Source organism: Schistocerca serialis, chromosome 5, assembly GCF_023864345.2.
Source record: "Schistocerca serialis cubense isolate TAMUIC-IGC-003099 chromosome 5, iqSchSeri2.2, whole genome shotgun sequence".
Classification (NCBI taxonomy): domain Eukaryota; kingdom Metazoa; phylum Arthropoda; class Insecta; order Orthoptera; family Acrididae; genus Schistocerca; species Schistocerca serialis.
The window spans coordinates 495,806,677-495,818,962 of record NC_064642.1 but is presented as its reverse complement, the minus strand read 5'-3'; the positions used below and the strand labels follow the sequence as shown (position 1 = coordinate 495,818,962).

The 12,286-nt window shown below is 43.6% G+C and overlaps 1 protein-coding gene across 1 annotated transcript in view; it reads right to left on the bottom strand.

The window, feature by feature from the left end:
• LOC126482030 (multiple PDZ domain protein) overlaps positions 1 to 864 on the bottom strand; it is a 1,476,438-nt gene extending 1,475,574 nt beyond the window's left edge. The window contains exon 1 of the mRNA XM_050106002.1: positions 547 to 864. Coding sequence (XP_049961959.1) covers positions 547 to 864 — 318 coding nt within the window. The remainder of the gene's footprint in view (positions 1 to 546) is intronic.
• Positions 865 to 12,286: the final 11,422 nt, after the last annotated feature.

Genomic DNA, 12,286 nt, shown 5'->3' with positions numbered 1-12,286 from the left:
ACAAAGGTAACTGGGAGTAATAAATCAAATAAATGATAATTGTTCTGTTTAAGGAGCCACTGGAGACCACGGATCACTAGTGGCAAAATAGAAAACATCCGCTAACAACTTCCTGTGTGTGTTAATCCAGTATGCTTATAGGATAGAAGAAAGACTACTGACGTTGCCGACCATATGCCGAAACTAATCTGAGAAGATAAAAATGTCTTCATATCAAGACGGACGTACAGATCCTATACTGTCCGTAGTTTCGTTTACGAGTCTACGTTGTGAGATTACTAGTTTATAGTCAATTAGAGTCTAATTTTTCACTGTTGGCAGTGTTTCACAAAGCTTGCGTTTGTAACATTGCGCATTAGCGTTGCACGCAGAAACATATTCTAGCACGGTTTGTTTTTCACTTGCAAGGTACACTTTTGGTCGGTGCTGGCGATCCGGCAAACGGCGGACGCCGAATACTTGGACGGCGACGACGTCTTCTGCCCGCTGCGACGGCTTCGGCGAGGAACAAGACCTGCTAGTGGGTGACTAGAAGCGATCACGTACCGACTCGCCGGCCGCCGCTACCCCGGTCGTCGGCGCCGGCGCCGCTGCCGGAGCCTCCTCCTCGTGCTCCAGGTCGGACGCGGCGGGCGACAGCGACCCGGAGCTGCTGAACATGGAGTTGTCGTCGAGCGTGGGCGTCGCCTGGCTCAGGCCCTCCAGCTCCTGCAACACACGGCCGGCGCGCGTCAGGCGGCTGCTGGCGCGGCAGGGGGCGGAGCTGCGCCTTGCGGGATTCCAGAGAGATTTCCCGTGCGAAAAGCACACGGCGTTGACCATTTTCTGTTGCGCTACATTCATATTAGTATGTTCCCGAATCATATCGGTAGTGTTACGCACTTTTCAGACGGGTAACAACGGGAAAATGGCTACATAATCTGGAAGTAGCTGTGTGACTAAGTAGACTAAATGTACACTACTGGCCATTAAAATTGCTACACCACGAAGATGACGTGCTACGGACGCGACAGGAAGAAGATGCTGTGATATGCAAAGGATTAGCTTTTCAGAGCATTCACACAAGGTTGGCGCCGGTGGCGACACCTACAACGTGCTGACATAAGGCAAGTTTCCAACCGATTTCTCATACACAAACAGCAGTTGACCGGCGTTGCCTGGTGAAACGTTGTTGTGATGCCTCGTGTAAGCAGGAGAAATGCGTACCATCACGTTTCCGACTTTGAAAAAGGTCGGATTGTAGCCTATCGCGATTGCGGTTTATCGTATCGCGACATTGCTGCTCGCGTTGGTCGAGATCCAATGACTGTTAGCAGAATATGGAATCTCTGGGTTCAGGAGGTAATACGGAACGCCGTGCTGGATCCCAACGGCCTCATATCACTAGCAGTCGAGATGACAGACATCTTATTCGCATGGCTGTAACGGATCGTGCAGCCACCTCTCGATCCCTGAGTCAACAGATGGGGACGTTTGCAAGATAACAACCATCTGCACGAACAGTTCGACGACGTTTGCAGCAGTATGGACTATCAGCTCGGAGACCATCGCTGCCGTTACCCTTGACGCTGCATCACTGACAGGAGCGCCTGCGATGGTGTACTCGACGACGAACCTGGGTGCACGAGTGGCAAAACGTCATTTTTTCGGATGAGTCCAGGTTCTGTTTACAGCATCATGAAGGTCTCATCCGTGTTTGGCGTTATCGTGGTGAACGTACATTGGAAGCGTGTATTCGTCATCGCCATACTGGCGTATCACCCGGCGTGATGGTACGGGGTGCCATTGGTCACACGCCTCGGTCACCTCTTGTTCGCATTGACGGCACTTACAACAGTAGACGTTACATTTCAGATGTGTTACGACCCGTGGCTCTACCCTTCATTCGATCCCTGCGAAACCCTACATTTCAGCAGGATAATGCACGACCGCATGTTGCAGGTACTGTACGGGCCTTTCTGGATACAGAAAATGTTCGACTACTGCCCTGGCCAGAACATTCTCCAGATCTCTCACCAACTGAATACGTCTGGTCAATGGTGGCCGAGCAACTGGCTCGTCACAATATGCCAGTCACTACTCTTGATGAACTGTGGTATCGTGTTGAAGCTGCATGGGCAGTTGTACCTGTACATGCCATCCAAGCTCTCTTTGACTCAATGCCCATGCGTATCAAGGCCGTTATTACGGCCAGAGGTGGTTGTTCTGGGTACTGATTTCTCAGGATCTATGCACCCAAAGTGCGTGAAAATGTAATCGCATGTCAGTTCTAGTATAATATATTTGTCCAATTAATACCCGTTTATCATCTGCATTTCTTCTTGGTGTAGCAATTTTAATGGCCAGTAGTGTAAAACATTGTCTTCGTTCAAGTGAATCACTGGCAACCATAACGGCCCGAAGTACAGACACAAAGTTTTCAGAAAAATAGATGTTTGTGGAAATTGAAATTGTAGGCAAACCACATGTCTCATAGGTCAGACTTATTTTTTAACCACATCTCAAACATCCTATTTTCCGTATAAAAATAATGAACCCACTTTATGTTACGAAATTTTAATTAAAACTTTGGATTGTTATTATTAATGTTAATTCGCAAAATTTTCTTATATATGTAGTGTGTGTGTGTGTGTGTGTGTGTGTGTGTTAGCGGTAAAAGTGTTTCTTTGGCTACTGTGTGGTTTGTAATTAATGTAAAACTACAATCGGAATATAAAGAACAGACACTAAAGACGCCACACACACAACTATGACCTATCCCAACACTTCAAGGTCTTCGTTATCATCATTTTCAGTAAGGACACTATCCGGCTTGGGATTCAGATAATACTATGCCAGGCAAGAAATCTAGAAGTTTTGCTAACTCTGTGTGTTCAAGTTTTTTCTACTAGTTTTGTTCAGTCTTTGTATTTCCTTCCACATACAGTTTTGGGCACTTGATTTTGCAGGGCATCTAAACAGAGTGGGGAAATAAACTGTACTTTCCCTCAATGTGACTTGAAAAAATTTTTTTAAAGTAACATATTCTTCAGTGGAGTAGTCAACAGTTCATGGCAAGTTTTGAAAATTCCATGTAAAATTTCTGTAACGCGCATTGTTATCACATATATCAACTTTCGGATGTTAGTGAGGTCGGCAACACTCTTAAAGCTTCTCAGGCCTTCAGCGTACATTTTACAGATTGGAATGCTGAAATCGTGGGACGTGAGGTTGTCATGGAGCCTTCCTTGAAGAGTTTCCAGCTTTTATGAAGAAACGGGAGTCAGTATAGCCATGGAGCGTTCCTACAGCAGTCCAAATTTGTGCTTTTGGTCTATATGGAAGTGAATATCGGAGAAATCGCTGAGACAGCTTTTCGCAAAAGTTCATACATACAGTGTAGGGGTTCAGCACTGATAAAGCCTAACATCGAAAGGTGTCAGACGCTTGCACACACACTACAGTCTCAATACCGATGGCAGTGTTCTTTAGGCACTTATGGTTCTCAGCGCATCAATTAGTTAGTACCCCCGCCAAGGTTTAGCGTCTAACTAAATTTTGCCTGAAAAAAGTAACAAAATTGTATTCCGTTTGTAAAATGGCGTATGATAATTAATATTCAATCAAGGATCAAACAAATAAATTACAAGTTTTTGTAGATTCTCTATTACACTAAAAAATAATCAGTCACTGACATGCTTGGTGCTATTTATTTCTAACAATCTTTTTTTATATCCAGATTGGTGCAGGCCAAGGTACATTCTAAGTTGTGCTCAGATTCTGCCTTTCATTTCATAGATACCATCTTCGAAGATCTACTTTCACACATGCAAATTGTGTGCTAATGGATATGTATTTTTGTTGTAATAACGATCACTTCCCATCAACATTACACTAAAAATGTCACTTCTATTTTAGAACATTCTACTTCACTGTATTATCTCTGTGGAGTCCAAGAAATTTTAAATTGGATCTAATTTCACGACTGAAAATTATTACTTTATTTACTGAAAATGGTAACGGAACCCATATATTTACTCGTCGGTTTTAGAAATCAGGAATATACTGGGTAACTGTACTGTTACGGAATATCTTCGTGCTCGGAAACGACTCCAAACATACCAGATTACGTCAAACTTGCTACAGAATCGGAGATTTTTCGTTGACTTACAAGGTCAACAAAGTAAATGGCGAGTACAGAAAACTGGATTGCCCAAGGAAGCGTGCCGGTTTAATTACTGTTCAATAGTCACGCTAACGACCCACCGCTCCACAACACAAGACGACAATTTTGCACTAGCTTGTCAAAACCTCAACTTTTTACTTTCCACCTCGAGTATATAGAGGCTTCCAGAAAATTACAAGGCTCCTGGAATGAAACCCTCTTGGAACATTCTCTCATCCTAAAGTACTTCGGGGTAACGCCAGATCGCTCCCTCACTTTTACAAAACATTACTCTAAAAGTCAGTCCCAGAAACAACATCCTCAGGAAGCTCAGATGTACGAACTGGGGTGCCAAACCACAAGTTTTTAGAACAAAAGCTTTGTTTCTGTGCTACTCTGCTGGAGAATATACATCCCCTGCACGGTATACGTCAACCCACGTCAAGCCTGCAGACCTTGCCTTGAACGAAGCTTGCAAGCTTATCACCGGATGCCTAAAACACATCCCTACTAATAAAATACTGTCCTGCTAGTATTACACCTGTAAGTATTCGTGAAGACGTCGCTGCTGATGAAGAACGACTGGAGGTTGAGAACTTTGCCCATTGTTTGCCCCAGGCTGAAATTAAGGAAGTTTCCTCCAGACATCAATGTGTTTCGAAGCACCTCCAGCTAATGCAAGACTTTCATTGTGGAAATCTAGGCACCAAAATTGCTTGGACTCGCGTGAAGATCTTACAGCTGGTTACAATGGCGAACGGGGTGTCTGGAGGTCCCTTAAACGAATAAGAACTGTTGTTGACAGGGCAAAGTCATTGCTTAAGTCATGGGGCTTCACATCAGAGGACAGAAAGTACGACAGTCTGACATATGTGACGAAGCCCTCTGTGTCCATTTTCACGCTTAGAAAAAGATGTATTGCTTGCCGATGGCAATATTGTAGGCGCTGTTCCGTTTTGGATAAATGTTAAAGCAATGTAAATTTGTTTAATTCCTTTGTCTTGTGAATTATGACTGTTGTATAATCATGTATTTTCTTAATTTATATATTTAGCATTTTTAGTAAGAGACTTATACTGCTGATGACTACGACTGAATGGACGGCGAAAGAGATAAACAGAAGAATAAAACTGGAGAGTACTTTTGGTAAACCCAATAGAATTATTACGAGGAAGCTCCCGAGGTGCCACACGCAGAAAGTATACAATAGTTGCGTACCACCAAATATTGATTCGCGGCAGTAACACACATTTTATATGTGGAAAGCGTTCGCAAACTGCTGAAGGTTACTCAGGGAAATCAGACGCGTGTTGGAAATAATCAGTGGACACGGAGGGAGGGAGCGAGGGGGAAGGGGATAGAGAGAGAGAGAGAGAGAGAGAGAGAGAGAGAGAGAGAGAGAGAGAGAGAGAGAAGAGAGAGAATACATAACAGGGAAAGGGCTGGGAAGGAAGGCGTCACTATGATCATAATAGAAATTAAATGCAGATGGGCAGCACATGTAGACAGACAACCGGATTATTGATGCAACTAGAAAACCTCATTACTGGGTTCCAACAGATGAGAAAAGACCGAGGCGACAACCTGAGTTGGTGAGACGACATTAGCAAAATTGCAGGAGCAGCATGGATGCATATCGGTAAAATCTTAAAGCATGGAAAAATTTAAACGTTACCTCTGTCGCGCAGTCAATGTAAAATGACTCATAATGAAGAGAATGGTGATTAACAAATATTACAACCTAATAAATTAATAAAAAGAGATATTCTTTAAACATAAGTGACTCTCTTGGCTGAACCATAAACCTATCGATTTTGTTTTAACCTGCAGGGGGATAATATCCCCAGGTTGGGAAATCATTTCCCTAACTCATCACGCCACCGCCAACATACACGTACGTATCCCACCAGATGTGGAGCAGCAGATTTCTGAGGCAGACAAACTGGATAACTATAGCTCTCCAGTACAATAGAAAAAGAGATCCAGTTGCCTAGTACTGGGCAATCCGCGAACCGAGAAATTCTCGATTTCAGCGTGTTTCCGCTGTTTTCGAGAGCTGACGTTGAGTGTTCCGATACCACATCCTAGAACAAGTCCTTGAAGCACTTCGTTTACAAAATGGGTGCGAGAGCTGCAACTGCCTCCTCTCTATAAAAATATAATTGGTTAACTGAACATAATAATTATAAACTGGTTCAAATGGCTCTGAGCACTATGGGACTTACCATCTGAGGTCATCAGCCCCTACACTTAGAACTACTTAAACCTATCTAACCTAAGGACATCACACACATCCATGTACGAGGCAGGATTCGAACCTGCGACCGTTGCAGCAGCGCGGTTCCAGACTGAAGCGCTTACAACCGCTCGGCCACAGTGGCCGGCAATTATAAACTGCCCGAACAACCAGTCACCTCAGTAAACTGTCCCCCGTTTGTACTTTCTTCATACTAAGAGGATAGCGACAGAACATTGATTTCAGTCAAAAGTAATGTTGCAAGTAAGTGTGGAAAAGCTCCTACAGACCTCTTGGTCGGGAAAAAGGACGCCAATTCTGGACGTTAGCGTAGAGACACCAAGACTTTCGGACCCGCCTCGAGCTCACTGACGCATTCCTGTGCGGTGGCGCTTGACTCAGAGATACGCTAGTTCTAATCCTGGTGTGACAGTATCTCGTAGACCTCGCACCAATGTCTCATAAATTGAGGGCATGTAACACTGCTGACGGTGATCCGTCCGTCGGATGGGAATGCTTAGCTCGGCGACTCCCTTGGTGCTATTCGAGAAGAGTATGGAATGAAGATAAATGCAGGAAAGACAAAAGCGATGAGAAGAAGTACGATGGAAATGCCAGTTAACACAGTAACAACAAAAGTTTTGCATTACCCCGGTTCCCAGAACTCCTGAAGATAGACGTTGACTGTGGATACTATGTCACAGACACAGTCCCTTTGACTGTGTAGAGACGTCACTAAACCCGCCCAAAGATGTAAACAACCATGCATGAGCAGTACCTATTAGACGGAGGGGTTCCGACAGCCGATCAGTTCGTCATTCCACCGGGAAGGAGGTACACGGCTTGTGTTGTCTGTAGTACAACCATGCCTAGACGTTCAAAACCGCGGTTCTATCGCGTCCGCATTGTTACTTTGTGCCAGGGAGAGCTCTCAACAAGGGAAGTGTCCAGGCGACTAGGACATAGATGTTGTTCGGACATGGAGGAGATACAGAGTGACAGGAACTGTCGACGACATCCTTCGCTCAGGCCGCCCAAGGGCTAATACTGCAGTGGATGACCGCTACCTAATGATTATGGCTCGGGTGTACTCTTGACAACAACGCCACCATGTTGAATAATACTTTTCGTACAGCCACAGGAAGTCGTGTTAAGAATCAAGCCGTGGGCAATAGGCTGCATGATGAGCAACATCACTCCCGACGTCGATGGCGAGGTCCATCTTTGCAACCACGGCACCGTGCAGTGCGTACAGATCGGCCCAACAACATGCCAAATGGACCGCTCAGGATTTGCATCACGTTCTCTTTACCGATGAGTCTCGCATATGCCTTCAACCATACAATCGTCCGAAACGTGTCTGGAGGCAACCCGGGCAGGTTGAACGCCTTACACACACTGTCCAGCGAGTGCGGCAAGGTGGAAGTTCCCTGATGTTTCGGGGTGGCATTATGAGGAGCCGAAATACGCCACTGGTGATCATGGAAGACGCCGTAACGACTTTACGATACGTGAATCTCATCCTCCGACCGATAGTGCAACCACATCGGCAGCATATTGGCGAGGCATTCGTCTTCATGGTCGACAATTCGCGCCCCCATAGTGGACATCTTGTGAATGACTTCCTTCAGGATAACGACATCGCTCGACTAGAGCGGCCACAATGTTCTCCAGACATGAACCCTATTGAACACGCCTGGGATGGATTGAAAAGGGCTGTTTATGGACGACGTGACCCACTAACCACTCTGAGGGATCTACGCCGAATCGCCGTTGAGCAGTGTGACAATCTGGATCTACAGTGCCTTGATGAACTTGTGGATAGTATGCCACGACGAATACAGGCATGCAAGAGGACGTGCTACTGGGTATTAGAGAGAGCACATTCCGGGAAGAGATGGGCAACATATTACTACCGCCCACATATATCTCGCGTAATGATCACAACGAAAAGATCCGAGAAATTAGAGCAAATACGGAGACTTACAAGCAGTCGTTCTTTCCACGCACAATTCGTGAATGGAACAGGGAAGGGGGGATCAGATAGTGGTACAATAAGTACCCTCCGCCACACACCGTAAGGTGGCTCGCGGAGTATAGATGTAGATGTAGATGTACCGGCGTGTACAGCAGTCTGGACCACTACCTCTGAAGGCCTCGCTGTATGGTGGTACAACATGCAATGTGAGGTTTTCATCCGCAGTAAAAAGGGCGGAAATGATTTTTATTTTAATCTCTATTCCAATTTTCTGTACAGGTTCCGGAACTCTCGGAACCGAGGTGATGCAAAACTTTTTTTGATGTGTGTATATTCTTAGACGGAAAGAAGGTAGAACAACTAAAATCTTTTGGTACATGGGAAGTTAAAATGCGTGGAAGGGAAGCTGTACATAAGAAATAAGGAGGAAGATATCTATTAGAAAGAGAGCATTTTAAAAAGTGAAGCAATCATTAACAGCTACAAGAATTCTAGTGGAGACGAGGAAAAGATTTCCTAAACGTAATGTATGGAAGCAGCGCGTGGTCTGCAGGGCCTGTGATCGCTGGATATCTATCTATCTATCTATCTATCTATGGGTTGTAGTGTTATACAGCACACAATCATAGACAGTTAAACAGAAAGAAGAAAGATATTTTGAAAGTATTGAAATATGGCTACGGAGTAACTTACTTAAGATAAAGTGGACTGAAAGACCTAAGAATGAGGAAGGAAATAAGCGAAGAAAAAAGACTGTTAGAAGTGACGATAAAGAGGAAAAAATCTTGGCAGGAACATAAACTGCGTAAGAATTGTTTGCAACAAGAAATTACAGAGGGAAAAGTGAGAGGAATGGGAGGATGAGCTAGGAAGATAGAAGACATTAGTAATGGACGAACATACAAAGAAATGAAGGAAGATGCTCAGAACAGGAAAAGATGGAGAGCCTACCGTTGAAAACAGTCGCAAGAAAGATATACTGAAGAAGAAGAAGGCCTTGTGCTCACACCGGGTTTCACAGTCTTTTTTCTTTCATCATCATACAACATGAACATAACACTACATTGTATATGCATCCATCATCATGGGCCACACTCCATAAATACACCATCAACACAATTCTCACATATCCGCCAGGAAAGGAGACAATGTGCGCTGAGGATGAACATCCTTTAAGACAGGCTGCTGAAACCACCTCGTAAGATTTCCCAGCCAACAAAGCCATATGACATTTTCATTTCTACCCGTTTTTCCAACAGCTATAAACGTTTCAGACCCACTGGCTATAATGGTGTACATTAATATTTACTGTCTCTTAGCTGCAAAAGAAACATTTTCCCACAATGAAAACGTCATGTACACATTTGTGACTTCCGTCTCTACTTCATGCAGAAGGGACGCCACCTGTCCAGTATCACTACAAAAATATCAAGTGAGTGTAGCAGTGTGTTGCTGCTTGTGACCGTCAGAATATACGGAAGTTGTTGGTTAATTATATTCCATTGTATAACTGAAGGATATTATTGTTCTTTTGAATGTTAATTATTGAATGATCAGGTGATTTATTACAATAGAGAATATTTCAAAATCAATCGTTTTTGTCCCTAAGATGAAGGTGAGTGTACAACGTATATTTTGAAAATGATGCATATATTTCTATAAATCTTGCTTCTAAAACCGTTAAAAAATCACTTGAGAGCATTACAACATCAATAAAATTTTTCCTGCGTCCAGAAAAAATTCGGTTGTGAAGGAGGCAACAAACGCAAAAATTGTGTTTTTACGGAATAGTTTCCTTAAAACTTCTCGAGAGAGACTGCAAAGTAAGGAAAACACGCTAATCCAAAAACATTCTCTTTAATTTTTATGCACAAATAAAGTGTTATCCGAAAAACTAACTTTAGAGTTGGATGTAGCATTACTTCAGTAAAGAAATATTTGCCTTTAGTAGCGTAGCGGTGACACGAAAGCTCACTCTATGGTCGCAGGCACGCTAGATATATTCACATCCGAGAACTGAGAACTTTGCGAGTATATTCGGCTGGTGGCTGTAGCGTGCAATGCCCAAGGAACCTAAGTGCTACTCGTTACAGTTATGAATCGCAGATCACTCTTTCTTGCTCTCTAAAACAAAATTCTCATTCCGCGAAGTTCTCGATTCTATCCATAACTACTGCGATCTAAAAAAAAAATGAAAGGTTTTACACGCGTCACACATTTTGTTGAAGCAGTTCCTGCGGACAGTAGAGGCCCTCCTCTTCTTGGTGAGGACAATAACTCGCTGGAACCAACTATGTGAACCTAGTGGCCAAAATAAATGTATAATGTTATACGCATAACTTCTTGCGTTTCACTACATCTAACTCTGCATATGGGAAAAGTAAATAATGACGAGGTCATAATATGATAGCATTCAAACCTACCTCTTTTTGTCTTAGTGATTCGTCTGGAGCCAAACACGAATTTTGGACAAGGGACATTACGACGACACAGCTACAAAATTTAATTTGAAAAGGTAGCCTGCCTACCCAGCATGCCACTATAATCACAAATAACACACACGGCTCAGATAAATGGCTGTCCGCATTTCATCCCTGTCACAGTCTCGCGACACCATACCGGGTTAAGTTACAAAGTTAAGGAAATCAGAATTTCAGTTGGCCGTTTCCGACATCGTCCAGGAGTGTAACCAGCAACCTGCACGGCGTCCTTCTGCAGAGGCTCTCCACCGAATGACAATCTTCAGTAAATGTACATTCTGTTCTATAAAGGGCTTTAGTAAACAGTAATTCAATCACCTCACATTCCGTTCCGTTTCTGGCGTTGATAACTGTAACAGCTGTCATGAGTACATCACTTTCGCTTTGCACTTGTTTTACTCTCCCTGTCTCCGACGAAAATAAAAAATTCTCTTCTGTTTCTGCTATACTTTTTCATTACCAGTCTTCGCGCCTTCTTTTTTTTTTTCTACGCAGATCTCTACTATGACACTGTCGCTACCCTGTGGTTCAAGACGGACACGACAGTGTGCTTGGGGGGTACATAAAACTACGCGGTAATATCTGGTTATTGCCTTAGCAAATGAACTGCACGGTGAACGAATTGGAACGTACCACATTAACCAGAGCTAATGTCTTTAGATACCCCATGCATCACAAGACACGCATTCTTGAAGAGTGCTACAGATTAACCGCACTACGTATGACAAGCAGGCAATCTAATTACTATTTAAAAGACATCCAATTACAGCACTCCCATCAAATGCAATGGAAGGCTGTGCGACCTCCGTGACAGTTGTGTCGTAAGATGGTAGGAGACGCAATGCTATAGTCTATATTAAGGCGCTGTAGAACCAATAGCACATAACACAATCCTTTGTTATTATTCATTATGCGTTTCAAGGGCGCTGGCCTTTACCTTCATACATTTTTTATGAACGAAAGTCCGTTGAATTTCTGTATTTCGGATTTTTATTTTCGGTACGTATTCCGGAGCGAAAGCTTTATTTTCAGGGATTCAAAGATTCACTTGAGACTTGTCATCGTGATCTGATGCATCAGTAAGCGGAAAAACGTAAGCCTGTTACTAAAAATACAACAGCGCTATAAAATATCCGCATAATTGAAGAACTTGCTTCACTTGCACTGAAAATTAAAACCCGATAACCTGAAATAAAGACAGTCAAGAAACTTTTATTTACAAATAATCCATCTCTCACCATCTGTGTGTGTCACGCGAAACCATTATGGATTCCTTAAAACCTCATCTCCATGTTGTTATTTTACAGCCGGCCGTTGTGGCCGAGAGGTTCTAGGCACTTCAGTCTGGAACAGCGTGACCGCTATGGTCGCAGGTTCGAATCCTGCCTCGGGCATGGATGTGTGTGATGTCCTTAGGTTAGTTAGGTTTAAGTAGTTCTAAGTTCTAG